The sequence below is a fragment of the Suncus etruscus genome, chromosome 9, assembly GCF_024139225.1.
Source record: "Suncus etruscus isolate mSunEtr1 chromosome 9, mSunEtr1.pri.cur, whole genome shotgun sequence".
In the NCBI taxonomy this organism is placed as follows: domain Eukaryota; kingdom Metazoa; phylum Chordata; class Mammalia; order Eulipotyphla; family Soricidae; genus Suncus; species Suncus etruscus.
In genome coordinates this window covers 30,244,780-30,265,954 of record NC_064856.1, presented here as the reverse complement: position 1 = coordinate 30,265,954, position 21,175 = coordinate 30,244,780, and the positions used below count along the sequence as shown (strand labels likewise).

Below are 21,175 nucleotides of genomic sequence, written 5' to 3'. Positions count from 1 at the left end.
CCGGGTGTAAAGCCAAAACAAGACCAAAACTCCCAAATCTCTTATGAAGATAAGAATGAACAAAAGTAGGTGAGCAAACCTACCTTCCAATTTGCCAGTTTTTTAAACTCTATAAATTTTATAACTGCTCCCATGAGAATACCTGAAAGAGAAAACATAAATTTTCATATAAATTTAAGATATTAAAAAGACTCATTAGGGGACAGCAGTGATAGTACAATGGGTTTGGCATTTGTTTTGCACAAGGCCCATCTGAATTTCATCCCCAGCTTTCTATATGATCCTGAGCACTGCCAGTGCAGAGACAGGAGTAAACCCTGAGTATTGCCTGGTATGGTCCCACACAAAACAAAACAGTCAGTTAGGTTTATTATTTTAGAGAAACAATGTCATTATATCTCTAAATGGCTGTTATGGATTCCTGCAAGTCTGATATAAACAACTGCCCAGCTTCACAGCTTAACCACAATTTCAGAAGAGATGCAAGCCAAGCAGAGCCGAGCGGCAGAAACTCATCAGCCCAATTCTACAGACACTAGAGTTCTTGGAACAAAGAACTATGTGAGTGGCCAATGTCACCTCCAAATTCCATGATACTGACATCCCAGTTGGAGCACAGCAAATTAGATGGAAAAAAAGACAGAAGCAAGCTAAACTCAATAAACAAAAAACAATAACACAGAAGGCTCTGCTAGCAATGAACAGCTTAGTAAACCTTCAGAAATGACTAATGACCCCACTGTGAGATATAGCGATTTTCACAAATTTCCTTTAACTGAAATATTTTTTGTAATTCCCTTAGTCATCTATTTAGTTGTAACAAGCAATATAAAGCAGATAATTTTGTGCTTGCTGGGGGCAGGCCTGGGAGTTGGGTAGAAAACTGGGACAATGGTAAAGGGAAGGTCACATTGATGGTGTGATTGGTGCTCAAACACTGAATGCCAGAAACAAATATATCATGAGTAACGTTGTAAACCACTATATTTAAATAAAACTTTAAAAAAAATCACAATTCTTATCTGGGACCACCCCAGGGGTGCTGGATTTCTGTTTCCCACAGTTTCAGGGCTATAATCTGGGGCTCCCACAGACTGAGCTGTCTCCTCAGACACTAATGTGCCACACCCACAGGGGATGAGGGACTGCTTAATGATCAACCTTGGCAGAGCTTGGGGGACCCTGTGGTATGTGGCTGGCCCAAGGCTCTTACATTCAGAGCTGGGGGATGCAGGGGCCCAGAAGTCTCATGCCACTACAGGATGGAAGACAAGACAGCCGAAGAGATCAGTGCTCAGTTTGGGACCTCAGCCAGCTCACAGCTCTGCTGGGTTCCATCCCACAGAGCAAGGGACATGATTCATGATTGGGACCAAAGTGAGTGTCTACCTCAGTATCATCAGCCTGAGGTCAACCAATCTGTTGTGGTTCTCTACAAATATTGCCCAACCACATCACCATGAAACCATGGGCTTTCAGGGGTTCAAGATTATATATGCATATATGCAAGCCCTTGAAACCATGACACTTGCTCTCTGTCCTGAGTAGCGTCTGGAACTGTGGCCCCTTCTTATCCCTTAACCATGTATCTCATAAATCACATGACGATGGACAGCACTGGATAGTAGAATTCAGCTACTGAGAGTGGGGACAGCATGGAATGGTGAGACATGAAAAAAACTCTCCGTATCACTCTATCTGCAACTGGTTTCAATCTAAGAAGTACTGCCTCTTCAGCCTGAAATTTGAGGCCCAGTGGGTTGAGAAATTTCAGGTTCTGCCTTCTAAAAGGGACTGTTTATAGAGCAGGAGAAAGAGCTAAGGGGGCTGAGTACAGGAGGTCAGGGTTTGATCCTTAACACCATCTGGTTCTCTAAGAACCACTAGGAACAATTCTTTTTTTTTTTTTTTGTTTTTGTTTTTGTTTTTGGGCCACACCCGGCAATACTCAGGGGTTTACTCCTGCTATCTGCTCAGAAATAGCTCCTGGCAGACACGGGGGACCATATGGGACACCGGGATTCGAACCAACCACCTTTGGTCCTGGATTGGCTGCTTGCAAGGCAAACACCGCTGTGCTATCTCTCTGGGCCTTAGGAACGATTCTTGAACACAGAGCCAGAGGCAACTGGTGAGCACCACAATGTGTGGCCCAAAGAACAAAAAATATTAACATAAAGGAAGAGTGCCCAGGGCCGGAGAGATAGCATGGAGGTAAGATGTTTGCCTTTCATGCAGAAGGTCATTGGTTCAAATCCCGACATCCCATATGGTCTCCCATGCCTGCCAGGAGCTATTTCTGAGCAGAGAGCCAGGAGTAACCCCTGAGCACCACAGGGTATGGCCCAAAAACCAAAACCCAAAAAAAAAAAAACAAAAAAAAAAACAAAAAAACAAGTTAAAGTTGAGCAGTGCTCGGTGTAGCCTAAAAAACCAAACCCACCCAAACAACAAACAAATAAAAATACAGCCTCCCAAGGCTGCAGTGATAGTTCAGCAGTAGGGCTTTTGCCTTGCACGCAGCTGACCCAGGACAGACACTGGTTCTATTCTTGGAATCCATATTGTCCCCTGAGCCTGACAAGAGTAATTTTTATTTATTTAATTTTGAGGGGGTGGGGGTTCACACACAGCAGTGCTCAGGGGTTACTCCTGGCTTTACACTCAGAAGTCGCTCCTGGCAGGCTTGGGGGACCATATGGGATTCCAAGATTTGAACCACTGTCCTTCTGCATGCAAACCAAATGCCCTACCTTCACGCTAATTCTCCAGCCCCAGAGTGATTTCTGAGCATAGAGCCAGGAGTAACCCCTGAGCACTGCCAGGTGTGACCCAAAAACCAAAAACAAACAAAAACAAACAAACAAACAAACAATATCTTCTAACTCTTTGAGTCCATCTTCCAGGTTTCCCAAACAACTTTATTTTTCTTTTGGGTTTTGAGGCTACATCCAGTGGCGCTCAGGGATACTCCTGACTCTATGCTCATAAATAGCTCCTGGCAGGCTCAGGGGACTATATGGGAGATGCTGGGGATCGAACCCGGGTCGAGTGCATGAAAGACAAATGCCCTACTCACTGTACTACCACTCCAGCCAGCAGGAAACCAAACACAAGGCTATCCATCCAAAATCTGGGTTCCCTTTGTGATACAGTAAGCCTTAGGATTCTGGTTCTAGGCTTCAAGGCAAAGTGGCTGCAAGATATTTGCTTGTGCTTCAGTCATCATATGTCAAATACAAGAACAGAAGGAAGAGGTAACTTGTTTGTCTTTGAAAGGAAAATCTTTTCCAAACTGCAACTACCCTAGCCCACTCCCCCTTGATCTCATCTGAAGTCTATTGTGCTGCACATGGCCTTGCTACCTCTGTCCCTCTCCATGATCTTAGCAAGGATGTGACTTGGGTGGGTTTTAGCTTTCTTGGACTCCCTATAGGAAGGGCCTATGGGCAGGCCCTTGATCAGATCTTCTGTTTTCAAGGAAGAGGGGGAAATGTTCTTGGGTGGGCCCCTCACACTCCCTGCTGTAAGAGCCCATTGGAGTGCTGGTATTCACAGATCTACCCTTGCTCAAATGCTCAGGACTGTGCAGAGCCAAACCAAATGGTGAGATATGGTATTACTTTCCACATATGCAATATTAAATACATACCAAAGATTATTCTAACTTTTTTCTCAGTACCAAGAATTGAGCCCAGAACATCCCAATTGCAAGATAGGCCTTCCACCCAAGTTTCAGTGTTCCCAGCCCCACAACTCTTCTCCTTTTGTTTGTTTTGTTTCTTGGTGAGGTTGGGGCTGGGACTCACTCCCAGCAGTGCTCAGGGGAACATGCAGTACTGGGGGTGAAACCCAGGCTTCCCTCACTCAAAACTCTCAGCCCTTGGAGAGCCTGCAGACCCATCTTCCTAGCCTATAATTATTCTTAAGGAACTATGAGGACTGGAGACAGAGGCTAACAGACAATAGAGTAGTTAAACATGCACCCACCTAGGTTTGATTCCCAGCACTGCGGGGGGGGGGGGGTGGGGTGGGGGGTGGGGGGGTGGGGGGGGGGGAGGGGGCAGCACTGGCGTGGCTGGTGTGGCCCAGCTAATCCCCAGCAGTATAGGGCCTGAGCACCATCATGTCCTTGAGCTCCTGCACTGAACCACTTGCCAGGCTGATCAAGAATCAATAGTGAGGGGCCGGGAAGGTGGCGCTAGAGGTAAGGTGTCTGCCTTGCAAGCGCTAGCATAGGAAGGACCGCGGTTCGATCCCCCAGCATCCCATATGGTCCCCCCAAGCCAGGGGTGATTTCTGAGCACCAGGAGTAACCCCTGAGCGTCACCAGATGTGGCCCCAAAACCAAAAACCAAAAAAAAAAAAAAAAAGAATCAATAGTGGGGGGGGGGGCGGAGAGATAGCATGGAGGTAAGGCATTTGCCTTGCATGCAGAAGGTCAGTGGTTTGAACCCCGGCATCCCATATGGTCCCCCGGGCTTGCCAGGAGCGAGTTCTGAGGGTGGAGTCAGGAATAATCCGAGTGCTGCCAGGTTTGACCCCAAAACCAAAAAAAGAAACAAAGAACCAATAGTGGGTACCCTGGGTCTCCTAAGCACCACTTGGAAAGCTGCGTGTCTCCCACCCCATAAAAGAAAACTGGCCACAAAACCATAAATTCTTTGGAATTATTTTTTGGCTATTCTTTTCACATCAATTTATGTAATGTATCTACAATGACACTGTACACAGTTACCTCATCTCACTACCACCAAGGTACCTAACTACCCCTCCCCCCACCAACTGTGTTTTTTCTAGTCCACCAGCCAGGCTGTGTCCCCAGTCTGGTGTTCTTGGTATCTGGTGTTTAATACCAATTCCATTACCTGGGGATTATTACCAATTCACAATATTGTTACCGAGTGGAATGGAATAGAGGCCTTGGAATGAGCTTCCTTCTGACAGGTTTAGAGCAGGACAAATATATTCGTGGATGACACTCCTGCTCGAGAGCTTTCACCTATTTCCACAGTCAAGATTGCTAGGATCTGCCTGAATGTGCTGCTACTACAGAAGTGGGAACTTGAGTTAAAATGCTAAAAGAGCTGAGCATGTGCTCTGTAGGCAAGGGGGTCCAGGTTACATCCCTGAGCACTACCAGGTATGACCCCTAATGCTCCCCCAACTAAAAAAGGTTTTAAACTCTTGGGTGGGGGGTACAGCCAGCAGTGCCCAGGGATCATTCCTGCTGGGCTCTGGAGGCCCAGGATTAAACTACTGTACTATCTCTCCAACCCCAGATTTCCAACACTTTACTTGAGATCAATAGTATATAACTGTGGCTTTCTTCAAATATGGCCTTCAGTGAATAAGGAGAAATTTCATGACTAGAGCTCAGCATCGCTGTGCCACGAGGGCAGGACACTCTTGGAAAGGCTCAAGCAGGAGAGACAGTGTAGATAGTGAGGGAAAAGGAGGCTGTGGAATCCAGAGTCAACCTATGTCATTTTTTGGGGGGGGTCACACCTGGCGCTCAGGGGTTCCTCCTGGCTCTACACTCAGAAATCGCTCTTGGCAGGCTCGGGGGACCATATGGAATGCTGAGATTCGAACCACCGTCCTTCTGCCTGCAAGGCAAACGCTCTACCTTCGTGCTATCTCTCTGGCCTCCTATATCATTGTTATACCAATGAAAGGATCACTGCACTGAAGGATCACTAAAGGATCACTGCACTAAAAGATCAATAAGCTAAAAGATCACAGCATGAAATGATCACTAAAAACAATGATCCATCTTTAATACAGAAACATGAGACCGACAACAGAGACTGTGTGATAAGTGTGTTGGCGCTACGGACAATGTCTTGGAGCGAACGATAACTTTCCTGAGGCCTAGAGCTGGTCTTATGCCAGGAAACTTCAGGGGTAGGATCTCTTTGTATTTAGGCCAAGGCTATTCCTTTCCATGCCTCTCATATTTTGGTGGGCCTATGCAAACAACAATTGCCACTCTAACACCGTTTTTACTGTGCTCCTTTGACTCTAATCCTTAAAACACACCCACTTAAAATTTGAGGTTAACTTAAGCTAATATGCATGTACATGGAAATGTAAAAAATACTATGCCTCTAATGTTTAAGGAGTTATGTAAGTTTGATGGCTTTAGATTGCCTTGTGTGCTGTTAAGAAATATTATAATGTGCTACAATCTGGGGACTTGAGGGACAAAGTAATTGCACATAGATTCTGTTTTATTTATCTTAACTTTCTTTGGTGAAAGTTCAAAGTTAAGATATCAGCAAGGGGACTTCTTCTGATAATTATGTTATGGGTGATTGTCCTTCCACTGTAACTTTACCTTATCCTCTTTCTTTGCATCTTTTGTTCTCATAATTCATAATAAAAAATTATAAAACTGAAAAAAAAAAAAAAAACAATGATCCAGCTCCAGGTCCAAAAAGGTCCCCATAGAAACATAGTGGTGACAATATGGAATACTTAACATCAGCAGGAAGCAAGTGGAAATTGGTAATGGGCAAATGAGCTTTAGCAGGCTTTAGTAAAACCTAACTCATGCCAAAAGTGCTCCATTATTTTAATCTTTTTTTTTTTTTTTTTGTTTTTGGGCCACACCCGTTTGATGCTCAGGGGTTACTCCTGGCTAAGTGCTCAGAAATTGCCCCTGGCTTGGGGGGACCATATGGGACACCGGGGGATCGAACCGCGGTCCGTTCCTTGGCTAGCACTTACAAGGCAAGACACCTTATCTCTAGCACCACCTTCCCGGCCCCCATTATTTTAATCTTTTTCTTTCTTTCTTTTCTTTTTTTTTTTTTTTTGTTTGTTTGTTTTTGGGCCACACCGGTGGCACTCAAGAGTTTCTCCTTGGGGCCGGAGAGATAGTGCAGCCGTAGGGCGTTTGCCTTACATGCAGCCAATCCAGGACTGACCTGGGTTCGAATCCCAGCATCCCATATAATTCCCCAAGCCTTCCAGGAGTGACTTCTGAGCACAGAGCTAGTAGTAACCCCTGAGTGTGGTCGGGTGTGGTCCAAAAACAAAAACAAAAAAAAATGAAAAGAGGGGCAGGAGAGATAGCATGGAAGTAAGGTGTTTGCCTTGCATGCAGGTCTGTGGTTCGAATCCCAGCATCCCATATGGTCCCCTGTGCCTGCCAGGGGCGGTTTCTGAGCATAGAGCAAGGAGTAACCGCTGAGCACTGCTGGGTGCGACCCAAAAACCAAAAAAATAAAAATAAATAAAATAAATAAAAAGTTTCTCTTGGCTCTGCACTCAGAAATTGCTCCTGGCAGGCTCAGGGGACCATATGGGATGCTGAGGATCAAATCTGGGTTCGTCTAGGTCTGCTGCATGCAAGGCAAATGCCCTACTGCTGTGCTATTGCTTCAGCCCCCATCATTTTAATCTTGACTTTAAGAGAACCAAAAGTTTTTTCATTCACTAACCACTTCAATGAAATGCCTGTGAGTTCAGACTTGTTCTGACACTTGTTCTGAATCATTCACTACAAATACAGGCTAATTTTATTGCCTGTTTATTGCCACAGGGAACAAAAAAGTAACATGTGAGGTCGAAAGGGAATCCAAGCAGGTGGGTGGATAGTATAGCCTTGGGTAAAGAGCTTTGGAACAGATCCAGTATACCACCAGGAGATGCCTCTCTACTGCTGTACACTAGATCTAACCTGGAACTGCTGTCTCTATTGCTGTGCACTGGGTGGAGCCTGGAGCTGCCATCTCTGCCTTTGTTCCCTGCACCTGCACATAGACTTGAGCAACCATTTGAGCCAGAGTGCAGGTCAGTGTTTCTACCCTGTGACAAACACCAGTTTGGAGCCCAGGGTAGGCCACAGTTCCAGAGAAGAGAAGTTACTCTCAACAACCCAGAGTAGCCCCAGAATATGAAGGCCATATACCCATTTGAAAAGGCATGAACTTGTAACTAAGACTCACTGGAAACAGCAAAGCAGCAGCCAAGACAAAGCAAGCTGGAGCCCTGGGTGGGGGACACACTTCAGAAGGAACAAAAGGGGGGCCAAAGAGATAGCATGAGGTAGGGCATTTGCCTTGCATGCAGAAGGTGGTTCAAATCCTGGCATCTCATATGGTCCCCCAAGCCTGCCAGGAGCGATTTCTGAGCATAGAGCCAGGAGTAATCCCTGAGAGCTGCCGGGTGTGACCCCCCCCAAAAAAAAAGAAGGAACAAAAGGGCACACCACAACTACGGGAGGGAGAACTTAAGGAAACTTTGCAAAACTGATGTTGAAGAAGCAAGAGGCACTGTTCCATTCAGAATCACCTGTATCTCAAAATATGTAGTGTCTTTAAATTTCTTTAGTTTTCCTTCCTTTTCCTCCCATCTCCTGGTCCCTCTATAAATAAAACTATCTCCCTTACTACTTGACTTCTGAAACTAGACATTTCAGTGGTGGGGACCAGTTCCTGTTCCTGAATAAACCAGGCCTCAGGTGCAGTTTGATGACTGCCTTGCGGGGTGGGACCTAAGCATCTATATCTGGTGCTTTATCATCCTACAACCCCTTCATACCCTACCCCCACTTTAGTATTCTAAACCCATATTTTACCATCCTATTCTCTCATTACCCTAACTACCAGTTTACAATCCTAAACCTGACTTTACCATTCTGTCCCAGGCCTGTCCCCGAGCTCATACGGAAGGTGGCTCTATATCAGGGGTCTTCAAACTACGGCCCGTGGGCCATATGCGGCCCGCAGAGGAGTCTGATCCGGCCCGCCAGCAGTGAGTGCTGTTTGGTTGCCAAGATATCTGCCAGCATATACACTCAGTGTCAGGGTTTCTCAGGGATGACGCCAACCGCCTCCGCCCACAGAAGTCCGTTGGCTGAGTAGAGGGAGAGTTTTGAAACGTTTCTATGACTTACTTCCGCAGATTACAGCTTTTCTACTTTCAAAAAACCAAGAAGTACCAGAGCTCAATGATGCAGAATGGAAATGGCACCTTGCCTTTCTGACAGATATAACAGAGCTACTCAACAGTTTCTATCTGCAACTTCAAGGCAAGGGAAAGCTCATCTGTGATATGGCATCACATGTGAAATCATTTGAAGTAAAATTAGGCCTTCTCATCAAACAAGTACAGGAGGAAAACTTCAGTTATCTCCCAACAACTCAAAACCTGTCAGCGGACAAACCATTGGTTGTGTTCCCAAAGGAAACATGTCTGGCTTCACTAGAATTGTTGCAAAAGGGGTTTCAATTTAGATTCAAAGAGCTTCATCTCCATAAACAGGACATACAGCTTTTTCATAACCCATTTTCTGTTGAGATTGAAAATGTCCTTACAATTTACCAAATGGAACTGGCTGAACTGCAGAATTTTGACTCTCTGAAAGACGCATTTAAGACAAGTAACCTTTTGAATTTCTATGCATCTCTCCCCTCTGAGACATATCCAAATATCAGGAACCATGCACTCAAAATGGTAACCATCTTTGGTAGCACTTATGCCTGTGAACAGACTTTTTCAAGAATGAAACATCTGCAATCTCCAACCAGATCAAGATTAACTGATGCCCACTTGCATCACTTGTTATGGCTGGCGGTGACAAATATGGAACCGGACATTGACCATCTCATTAGCCAAAAGCAGGCCCACAATTCCCATTGAAATACTGGTGTGTGATCTGTTTATTTATAAATGGTTTTCATTTTATTTATATAAGATATTGCAGTGTGAGTAGAAATTAGTAGCTCATATAGTTCAGCCCTCCAGCTCTCTATGGGACAATAATCCGGCCCCCACTTTAAAAAGTTTGAAGACCCCTGCTCTATATGGAAGCTCATGCTAAGGAATGACACTAGAGCAAGCCCCTTCTTTGTGCTGTCAATTTAGTGGATGTGGACTGCACTTACCTAGAGAAACCACAGCAACACTCTCGGGCAGAAAATGTAATCGGTACCGGATCAGCAAATGCACCAAGATGATGCAGATAGCTGTGGGGGAAATAAAGCATGGTTAAAACAGTCTGACCCTGCAAGGGAGACACCAATTCCAAGGCAATGGGGTAGTCACTGGGGTAGTAGACAGCTGGCAAGGACACAGTAAAGGTCAGCTGTGTTTCCAAACTTTTATTATTTTGGGGGGCTCAGGGAGGGAATACAACCCAGAGGTACTTGGGGCTTACTCCTGGCTCTGAGTTCAGGGATCACTCCTGGTGAGGTTTGGGGGACCATATGGGATGCCAGGGATTGAACCCAGGTCAATCTTGTGCAAGGCAAGTGTCCTACCCACTGTACTATCACTCTGGAACCCCAACCTTTTATTCTTAACCTTAACACAGTCTTCCTTACACTTTCTCCACTTTTCTATGTGCTTGAACAATTCTCCAGTTTGGAAACAGGCAGCAAGACCTAAAAATTCCTCCCTTCAAGATCTTAAATCTTATACAACTTCTTAAATTTGTTCTAATGTCCCTGGTTCTGAGAAATGACACTCAACATTTTTAAATTATTCATCAATCATAAAAGCCCTGAGTGGGGAGGAGGAAGGAAGTAAATCAGTGGTTTTCATGTGAATGTCGTGCTCTCTGGCCACCAGCCTCGCTTGATTTGACATAGGAAATGAGATTATTTTACCAACAGGACAACATCAATACTTTGATGTGCTGATAACAGTGTGTCAAAGTTCTGTGACTCTCCAGGGCCATATGTAGTGCCAGAGACAGTAGGACCTTCGGAGTGTTGCCCCACTATAGTCACCACACATGGCTCCGAGGTAGCTACCTGTTATCAGCAAGCAGGAGTAATTTGAGGCTACTAAAAAAGGTTGCCTTGGGGCTGGGCGGTGGCGCAAGAGGTAAGGTGCCTGCCTTGCCTGCGCTAGCCTTGGACGGACCACGGTTCGATCCCCCGGTGTCCCATATGGTCCCCCAAGCCAGGAGCGACTTCTGAGCGCATAGCCAGGAGTAACCCCTGAGCGTCACTGGGTGTGGCCCAAAAACCAAAAAAAAAAAAAAAAAAAAAAAAAAAAAGGTTGCCTTTTGTCAAGGAAAATGACTTTGTTTTTGTTTTCTTTGGGGCCACACCTGGCAGTGCTCAGGAATCACTCCTGGTGGTGTTCTGGGGACTATATAGGATGCTGGGGATCAAATCCCGGTCAGCTGGGTGTAAAGCAAGCACTTTAGCCACTGCACTATCATTTCAGACCCAAAGGAGAGGTTTAACTTTAGCACCACCAAAGCACCAGGTGGCCGAGGAAGGAGCAGCTTGTAAATATAGAAATTTTGCTCTCCTTTCAGTCTGCTCTAGACTATCAATCTGTGCTGCTATTTTATTATAAACATTTAACCTAGTTATAAAAATCCCACATCAAAATAAGGGCAAGAGAAAAGTTCCAACTTGACAAAATGACATGTGTCCTGGGAAGGCGAAAGTGGGCAGGCCAGCAGCACTGGGCAGCCCACAGAGAGGTAGAGAGAGTGGATCCGTTTCTATTCTTTTTTTTCAGCACGCTGGATAAAAGTCTACTTTTATCTACTGGGAAATTAGATCAAAGGGCTATAGCTTCTACTTGGCAAGCAGGTAACTTAGGTCTGATCCCAATACCATTGAGTGGGAACTAGAGTGACAGGACTGTGGGTAGGGCGTTTGCCTTGCACACTGCCAGCCTGGGTTTGGTCCCCGGCATCCCATACAGTCCCCCGAGCCTGCCAAGAGCGATTTCTGAGTGCAGAGCCAGGAATAACCCCTGAGCACTGCTGGGTGTGGCCCAAGAATCAAAAAACAAACAAACAACCCAATGGTCTCCCAAGCCTGCCAGGGGTGATTTCTTCGTGCAGAACCAGGAGTAAAGCCTTGGGAGTAAATTCCCTTCTGCGAATGACACCCAAACCAAAAAACAAACAAACAAACAAAAACCCCAAGAATCTGCCTAATTTGCTACTTAGAACATAAATCTGAACAACATAGAAAGGCAAACCACAAAATAGGCAAGGATGTGTGTACATACAATTCTCCATAAGCACATGAACAACCAGCCATGAGCACATGGAAAGATGCTTAGCAGTTAGTCAGTAGGAAATGCAGAGCAAGGGGCAGGTAGGAGGCTCAGGGGTAGTTGAGCACATGGGGATATGGGTTACAGCCCATGGTCCTCTGAAAGTCTCTAGGAGAGACCTGCCAGGTAGTCTAGAGAAGTCCCCTGAGAACCACTGGGAGTGGCTTCAAAGCCAAAAAATAAAAATCAAAAGCATGAGGTATAAAAATTACATCACCTAGAATGGCTATAAATAAAAACGAAGTAAATGGCAAATTAAAAAAAAATTGATCTGGTGAGTAAGAAATGGCTGCATGTGGGGGTTTCCAGGCAGAGTGCTGATTGCTCTACCTGCAGAGTCTCCACCCGGCTGTGCTCCTTCTGAGGAAACTGAGGACCTGAAGGGAGCCCTGTCCTACTCTTCTCTGTCTTTCCTGAACTCTGGAAGCTCACCTCAGAGCCCTGGGAAGCGAACCCCCAAAAAACTGAAGCTACCCAGCAAGTGAGTGAGTAAGAAATGGCTAGATGTGGGGGTTTCCAGGCAGAGTGCTGATTGCTCTACCTGCAGAGTCTCCACCCGGCTGTGCTTCTTCTGAGGAAACAGAGGACCTGAAGGGAGCCCTGTCCTGTCTTTTCTGAATTCTTGAAGCTCTCCTCAGAGTCCTAGGAAGCGAACCCTAAAAATACAGCATTCTGAAGCTGCCCAGCAAGCGAGTGAAAACTACGCCTGTCCAGTGGGGCCCGACTGTGAAAAACTGTGAGTGCTGCCTGTGTGTGTCTCTCTACTATCCTGTTGCGTGAACCTCTTGAGAGTGGGCTGAAAAGAGGCTCCAGAAGGCACTTAGCTCCACTTCGCTACGCAGCCGTGCGCTCTTTCTAAAAAAAGAACACTATCACAAGAAGAGAAAAAAAAAACACACTAAGAACTGTGTTGGATCACAGAAGCAAGAATTTCTCTCCAGACTGTCTTCTCTGCTGCGTGCTCGGGCCTAAGATTTGATCCTGTGTGAGGCTTCATCCATGGAGGACTCCCCTACCTTGGAGGCAAGTCGGCCCATCCAGAAAGGGCGGAGCCAGAGAAGTGTGCTGCCTGCATCATATAACCAATGAATACCACCACAACACGTAGAAAAACCCACAATACAAGTGTGACAATGGGGAAACAACGCAGGCCAGCATCAGACATAGAGAATGAAGATGACAATTCTGATGACCAGTTAATGACCAACCAACTAATCAACCTCTCAGATAAGGACTTTAGAGTAGCAATATGGAAGATGCTCAAAGACCTCAAAGAAACCATGGATAGAGTGGAACAGAACACTAATAAGAATCAAGAAAATATGAAGACAGAAATCACAAAACTCCAAACTGAAATAACATGTCAACTAACAGGCCTGAAAAAATCAGTAAACGAAGTGAATGACAAAATGGATAAGCTCTGGAACAGGGTATCAGAAGCTGAGAATAGACTTGGTGCTGTGGAAGATGAGATACATAACAATTCCATACAGCAGGAGAGATTGGAAAAAAAACTTAAAGCAAGTGAACAGACAATGGAAAAATTAGTCAAAGAATGGGAACAGATGAAAATAGAAGTCTATGATAAGATCAACAGAAACAACTTAAGAATCATTGGAGTCCCAGAGACCCAGGAAGAAAATTTCCAGGAAGAATCAACGGTCAAGAACATCATTAAGCTTCCTCCCTCCCTCCCTCCCTCCCTCCCTCCCTCCCTCCCTCCCTCCCTTCCTTCCTCCCTTCCTCCCTTCCTTCCTTCTTTCCTTCCTTCCTTCCTTCCTTCCTTCCTTCCTTCCTTCCTTCCTTCCTTCCTTCCTTCCTTCCTTCCCTTCCTCCCTCCCTCTCTCCCTCCCTTATTTCCTTTCTCCCTCCCTCCCTCCCTCCCTCCCTCCCTCCCTCCCTTCCTTCCTTCCTATTAAAACTCTTCTTTTTTTAAACTTTATTTATTTATTCATTGATTGATTGGTTTTTTTGGGTCACACCCAGCAGCACTAGGGATTACTCCTGGCTCTACCCTCAAATCGCTCCTGGCAGGCTGGGGGACCATATGGGATGACAGGAATCGAATTGGATCCTTCCCCGGTCAGCCTCATGCAAGCCTGGTGGTCAGGTTTCAGAAGATGTGATGAAAATGACAACTTCCCACTTTCTCAAGAAAGAAGAACTAGTACACCGTGGCGCTTTGGAGCTACACATGGTATACACACGGTCTGTGATTGAACCGATTCCTGATACTCCGACTCAAGATGTGGCTACATCTCCCATTTCACCTACGGAGACCAAACCCCCTCCAGTAGATGCTCTGACGCAGAACACTGAGAAGCTGAAGAAGAAGCCTAAAATGTCTGATGAGATACTGGAGAAATTACGAAGCATAGTGAGTGTGAGCGACCCTAAGAAGAAATATACTCGATTTGAGAAGATTGGACAAGGTGCTTCAGGTACCGTGTACACTGCAATGGATGTGGCCACAGGACAGGAAGTGGCCATTAAACAGATGAACCTTCAGCAGCAGCCAAAGAAAGAGCTGATTATTAATGAGATCCTGGTCATGAGGGAAAACAAAAACCCAAATATTGTGAACTACTTGGACAGTCACCTCGTGGGAGATGAGCTCTGGGTTGTCATGGAATACTTGGCTGGAGGCTCTTTAACAGATGTGGTGAAAGAAACCTGTATGGATGAAGGCCAGATTGCAGCAGTGTGCCGTGAGTGCCTGCAGGCTTTGGAGTTTCTCCATTCAAACCAGGTTATTCACAGAGACATCAAGAGTGACAATATCCTATTGGGAATGGATGGCTCTGTCAAGCTGACTGACTTTGGATTTTGTGCCCAAATCACTCCGGAGCAAAGCAAACGGAGCACCATGGTGGGAACTCCATACTGGATGGCACCTGAGGTTGTGACAAGAAAGGCCTATGGGTCCAAGGTTGACATCTGGTCCCTGGGCATTATGGCAATTGAAATGATTGAAGGAGAGCCCCCATACCTCAATGAAAATCCTCTGAGAGCATTGTACCTCATTGCCACCAATGGGACCCCAGAACTTCAAAACCCAGAAAAGCTGTCAGCTATCTTCCCGGACTTTCTGAGTCGTTGCCTTGAGATGGATGTGGAAAAGAGGGGTTCAGCTAAAGAGTTGCTGCAGCACCAGTTCCTGAAGATTGCCAAGCCCCTCTCGAGCCTCACCCCACTGATTGCTGCAGCCAAGGAGGCAACCAAGAACAACCACTAACACATGCCCAGCCCAGCCTCTCCGTGCCAAGCCTTCTGTGAAATAAATGCTCATTTCAGAAATCCAAAAAAAAAAAAAAAAAGAACATCATTAAGAGAAACTTCCAGAGCTAAAGAATATATGTGATCAAATCCTGCATGCTCGAAGAGTACCAACCAAAAGAGACCCAAGAAAAACCACCCCAAGACACATCCTAGTCACAATGACAAATCCCACAGATAGAGACAGAATTCTGAAAACAGCAAGATCAAAAGAGGAAATTACATTCAAGCAAGCATCCTTGAGATTTACAGCAGACCTGTCACCAGAAACACTCAATGCCAGAAAGCAGTGATGGGATATTGTGACAAGACTGAATGAAATGAATGCTTCACCTAGAATACTGTACCCAGCAAAACTCACTTTCCGGTTTGACGGAAGAATACATGGTTTCACAGACAAAAAACAGCTCAGAAACTTTATAGACTCAAAACCAGTCTTAAGAGAAAAACTGAAAGACCGAATTTAAAACAAGACTAACCAAAAGACACACCAAATTTCGATATAAAGATGGCATTAAATCCCAGGACAATTCTTTCTCTCAACATCAATGGACTAAATGCACCAGTTAAGAGACACAGAGTGGCTAAATGGATCAAAAAACTCAATCCAACCTTCTGCTGCCTACAAGAAACGCACCTGAATAGTCAGAACAAACATAGACTCAAAATAAAAGGCTGGAGAAAAATTATCCAAGCAAACAACACCCATAAAAAAGCTGGAGTGGCCATACTAATATCAGATAATGCAAACTTTATACTCAGGAAGGTTGTAAGGGACAAAGATGGACATTTTATATTAATCAAGGGGTATGTAGAGCAGGAAGAAATAACTCTCCTAAACATATATGCACCAAATGAGGGGCCAGCAAAATATTTAAAACAACTGTTGACAAATCTGAAAAACAATATCAATAACAACACAATAATTGTGGGGGACCTCAACACTGCTTTGTCAACACTGGATAGGTCAACCAGACTGAAACCCAACAAGAATATACAGGACCTGAGGAGAGAAATGGAAGAAAGAGGCCTAGTGGATATATATAGGACACTCCATCCCCGGAAACCTGGATACACATTCTTCTCCAATGTACATGGGACATTCTCCAGGATAGACTACATGCTGGCACATAAAACATACCTCCATAATATCAAGAGGATAGAAATTTTGCAGACTACCTTCGCTGACCACAAGGCTCTGAAATTATTTGTGAATTCCAAAGGGACTCAGAAGAAAAACTTTAACACCTGGAAGTTAAACAACCTCATACTCAATAACCAGTGGGTCTGAGATGAAATCAAGGAGGAAATCAAAAGGTTCCTGGAAACAAATGACAATAAAGACACAAACTATCAGAACTTATGGGACACAGCAAAAGCAGTACTGAGAGGAAAATTTATAGCTTTGCAAGCACACATCAGGAAGGCAGAAGGAGCTTACCTGAGTAGCTTAATGACACAGCTAATAGAACTAGAAAGTACTCAACAAAAGGACCCAAGAATAGGAAGACAGAAGGAAATAACAAAGCTGAGAGCAGAAATCAATGAAGTGGAAACTCAAAAAACAATCCGAAAGATCAACGAAAGCAGAAGTTGGTTCTTTGAAAAAATAAACAAGATTGATAGACCACTGGCAAACCTAACAAAGAAAGAGAGAGAAAGAAACTTGATAACTCGTATTAGGAATGAAAAAGGAGAGATCACTACTGATATGACAGAGATTCAAAGGGTAATCAGAAACTACTTTGAAAAACTCTATGCCACTAAAAATGAGAACCTGGAAGAAATGGATAAATTCTTGGACTCTTATAATCTTCCACGGTTGAAAGAAGAGGATGTAGCATATCTAAACACCCCCATCACCATTGATGAAATAAAAATGGTAATCAAAAGTCTGCCCAAAAACAAAAGCCCAGGCCCAGATGGATTCACTAATGAATTCTTTCAAACTTTCCAAGAGGAACTACTACCAATCCTGGCAAGACTCTTTCATGAAATTGAACAAATGGAAACACTCCCAAATAGCTTTTATGAAGCCAACATCACCCTGATACCTAAACCAGACAGAGATGCTACGAAAAAAGAAAATTACAGACCAATATCGCTGATGAATGCAGATGCAAAGATCCTCAACAAAATCCTGGCAAATAGGATTCAATACCTCATTAAGAAGATCATCCGGGGCCGGGCGGTGGCGCTAAAGGTAAGGTGCCTGCCTTGCCTGCGCTAGCCTTGGACGGACGGCGGTTCGATCCCCCGGTGTCCCATATGGTCCCCCAAGCCAGGAGCAACTTCTGAGCACATAGCCAGGAGTAACCCCTGAGCGTTACCGGGTGTGGCCCAAAAAAACAAAACAAACAAACAAACAAACAAAAAAAAAAAAAGAAGATCATCCACTACGATCAAGTAGGTTTCATCCCAGGAATGCAAGGATGGTTTAACATCCGTAAGTCTATCAACATAATACACAACATCAACAACAAGAAAAACAAAAACCACATGATCATATCAATAGATGCAGAGAAAGCATTTGATAAGGTCCAACACCCATTCTTGATCAAAACTCTCAGCAAGATGGGAATGGAAGGAACCTTTCTCAATCTAGTTGAAGCCATCTACCACAAGCCAACGGCAAATATTATCCTCAACGGAGAAAAACTAAAAGTCTTCCCTCTAAATTCTGGTACAAGACAAGGCTGTCCTCTCTCACCACTCCTATTCAACATAGCACTGGAAGTACTTGCTATAGCGATTAGGCAAGAAAAAGATATCAAGGGAATCCAGATAGGAAAGGAAGAAGTCAAGCTCTCACTGTTTGCAGATGACATGATACTCTACTTAAAAAACCCTAAAGACTCTACCAAAAAGCTTCTAGAAACAATAGACTCATATAGCAAGGTGGCAGGCTACAAAATTAACACACAAAAATCAATGGCCTTTCTATACACCAACAGTAATAAAGAAGAAATGGACATTAAGAAAACAACCCCATTCACAATAGTGCCACACAAACTCAAATATCTTGGAATCAACTTGACTAAAAATGTGAAGGACCTATACAGAGAAAACTATAAAACTCTGCTCCAAGAAATAAGAGAGGACACGCGGAAATGGAAATGCATACCCTGCTCGTGGATTGGCAGGATTAACATCATCAAAATGGCAATACTCCCCAAGGCATTATACAGATTTAATGCTATCCCCCTAAAGATACCCATGACATTCTTCAAAGAAGTGGATCAGACACTTTTGAAATTCATTTGGAACAATAAACACCCTCGAATAGCCAAAGCAATCATTGGGAAAAAGAATATGGGAGGAATTACTTTCCCCAACTTTAAACTGTACTACAAAGCAATAGTTATCAAAACAGCATGGTATTGGAATAAGGACAGGCCCTCCGATCAGTGGAATAGGCTTGAATACTCAGAAAATGTTCCCCGGACATACAATCACCTAATTTTTGATAAAGGAGCAAGAAATCCTAAATGGAGCAAAGAAAGCCTCTTCAACAAGTGGTGTTGGCACAACTGGATAGCTGCTTGCAAAAAATTGAACTTAGACTCCCAGCTATCATCAAGTACGAAGGTAAAATCCAAATGGATTAAAGACCTCGATATCAGCCCCAAAACCATAAGATATATAGAACAGCACATAGGCAAGACACTCCAGGACATTACAGGCATCTTCAAGGAGGAAACTGCACTCTCCAAGCAAGTGAAAGCAGAGATTAACAGATGGGAATATATTAAGCTGAGAAGCTTCTGCACCTCAAAGGAAATAGTGCCCAGGATAGAAGAGCCACCCACTGAGTGGGAGAAACTATTCACCCAATACCCATCAGATAAGGGGCTAATCTCCAAAATATACAAGGCACTGACAGAACTTTACAAGAAAAAAACATCTAATCCCATCAAAAAATGGGGAGAAGAAATGAACAGACACTTTGACAAAAAAGAAATACAAATGGCCAAAAGACACATGAAAAAGTGCTCCACATCACTAATCATCAGGGAGATGCAAATCAAAACAACGATGAGATACCACCTCACACCACAGAGAATGGCACACATCACAAAGAATGAGAATAAACAGTGTTGGCGGGGATGTGGAGAGAAAGGAACTCTTATCCACTGCTGGTGGGAATGCCGTCTAGTTCAACCTTTATGGAAAGCGATATGGAGATTCCTCCAAAAACTTGAAATCGAGCTCCCATATGATCCAGCTATACCACTCCTAGGAATATACCCTAAGAACACAAAAATACAATACAAAAATCCCTTCCTTACACCCATATTCATTGCAGCACTATTTACCATAGCAAGACTCTGGAAACAACCAAGATGCCCTTCAACAGATGAATGGCTAAAGAAACTGTGGTACATATACACAATGGAATATTATGCAGCTGTCAGGAGAGATGAAGTCATGAAATTGTCCTATACATGGATGTACACGGAATCTATTATGCTGAGTGAAATAAGTCAGAGAGAGAGAGAAAAACGCAGAATGGTCTCACTCATCTATGGGTTTTAAGAAAAATGAAAGACATTCTTGCAATAATAATTTTCAGACACTAAAGAGAAAAGAGCTGGAAGTTCCAGCTCACCTCAGGAAGCTCACCACAAAGAGTGATGAGTTTAGTTAGAGAAATAACTACATTCTGAACTTTCCTAATAATGAGAATATATGAGGGAAATGGAGAGCCTGTTTAGAGTACAGGCAGGGGTCGGGTGGGGAGGAGGGAGACTTGGGACATTGGTGGTGGGAATGTTGCACTGGTGATGGGTGGCGTTCTTTACATGACTGAAACCCAAACACAATCATGTATGTAATCAAGGTGTTTAAATAAATTAAAAAAAAAAAAAGAAAACAACCCCATTCACAATAGTGCCACACAAACTCAGATATCTTGGAATCAACTTGACTAAAAATGTGAAGGACCTATACAAAGAAAACTATAAAACTCTGCTCCAAGAAATAAGAGAGAACACGCGGAAATGAAAACACATACCCTGCTCATGGATTGGCAGGAATAACATCATCAAAATGGCAATACTCCCCAAGGCATTATACAGATTCAACGCTATCCCTCTAAAGATACCCATGACATTCTTCAAAGAAGTGGATCAGACACTTTTTTTTTGTTTTTGTTTTTGGGTCACACCCGGTGACGCTCAGGGGTTACTCCTGGCTATTGCACTCAGAAGTCGCTCCTGGCTTGAGGGACCATATGGGACACCGGGGGATCGAACCGTGGTCCATCCAAGGCTAGCGCAGGCAAGGCAGGCACCTTACCTCTAGCGCCACCGCCCGGCCCCTGGATCAGACACTTTTGAAATTTGTTTGGAACAATAAACACCCTAGAATAGCTAAAGCAATCATTGGGAAAAAGAATATGGGAGGAATTACTTTCCCCAACTTTAAACTTTACTACAAAGCAATAGTTATCAAAACAGCATGGTATTGGAATAAGGACAGGCCCTCCGATCAGTGGAATAGGCTTGAATACTCAGAAAATGTTCCCCAGACATACAATCACCTAATTTTTGATAAAGGAGCAGGGAATCCTAAATGGAGCAAGGAAAGCCTCTTCAACAAGTGGTGTTGGCACAACTGGCTAGCCACTTTCAAAAAATTAACTTAGACACCCAGCTAACATCATGTACGAAGGTAAAATCCAAATGGATTAAAGACCTCGATATTAGACCCCAAACCATAAGATATATAGAACAACACATAGGCAAAACTCTCCAGGACATTAAGACTACAGGCATCTTCAAGGAGGAAAATGCACTCTCCAAGAAAGTGAAAGCAGAGATTAACAGATGGGAATATATTAAGTTGAGAAGCGTCTGCA

The 21,175-nt window shown here is 44.1% G+C and overlaps 2 protein-coding genes across 2 annotated transcripts in view; one reads left to right on the top strand and one right to left on the bottom strand.

Moving 5' to 3' along the window:
- SLC9A8 (solute carrier family 9 member A8) overlaps window positions 1-21,175 on the bottom strand; it is a 101,204-nt gene that overhangs the window by 48,174 nt on the left and 31,855 nt on the right. Inside the window, exons 3-4 of the mRNA XM_049781369.1 lie at window positions 9,897-9,977; window positions 84-142 (exon numbers count right to left, since the gene is read on the bottom strand). Of these exons, the coding sequence (XP_049637326.1) occupies window positions 84-142; window positions 9,897-9,977 (140 nt within the window). The remainder of the gene's footprint in view (window positions 1-83; window positions 143-9,896; window positions 9,978-21,175) is intronic.
- Window positions 14,234-15,333, top strand: LOC126017532 (serine/threonine-protein kinase PAK 1-like). Its single transcript, XM_049779476.1, has one exon. It carries the CDS (start codon window positions 14,234-14,236, stop codon window positions 15,272-15,274), a length of 1,041 nt encoding a protein of 346 aa, XP_049635433.1. The 3' UTR covers window positions 15,275-15,333.

Excerpts from the sequence above, each read along its gene's own strand:
- LOC126017532 (XM_049779476.1), top strand. The coding sequence starts at position 14,234 with ATGGTATACACACGGTCTGTGATTGAACCGATTCCTGATACTCCGACT.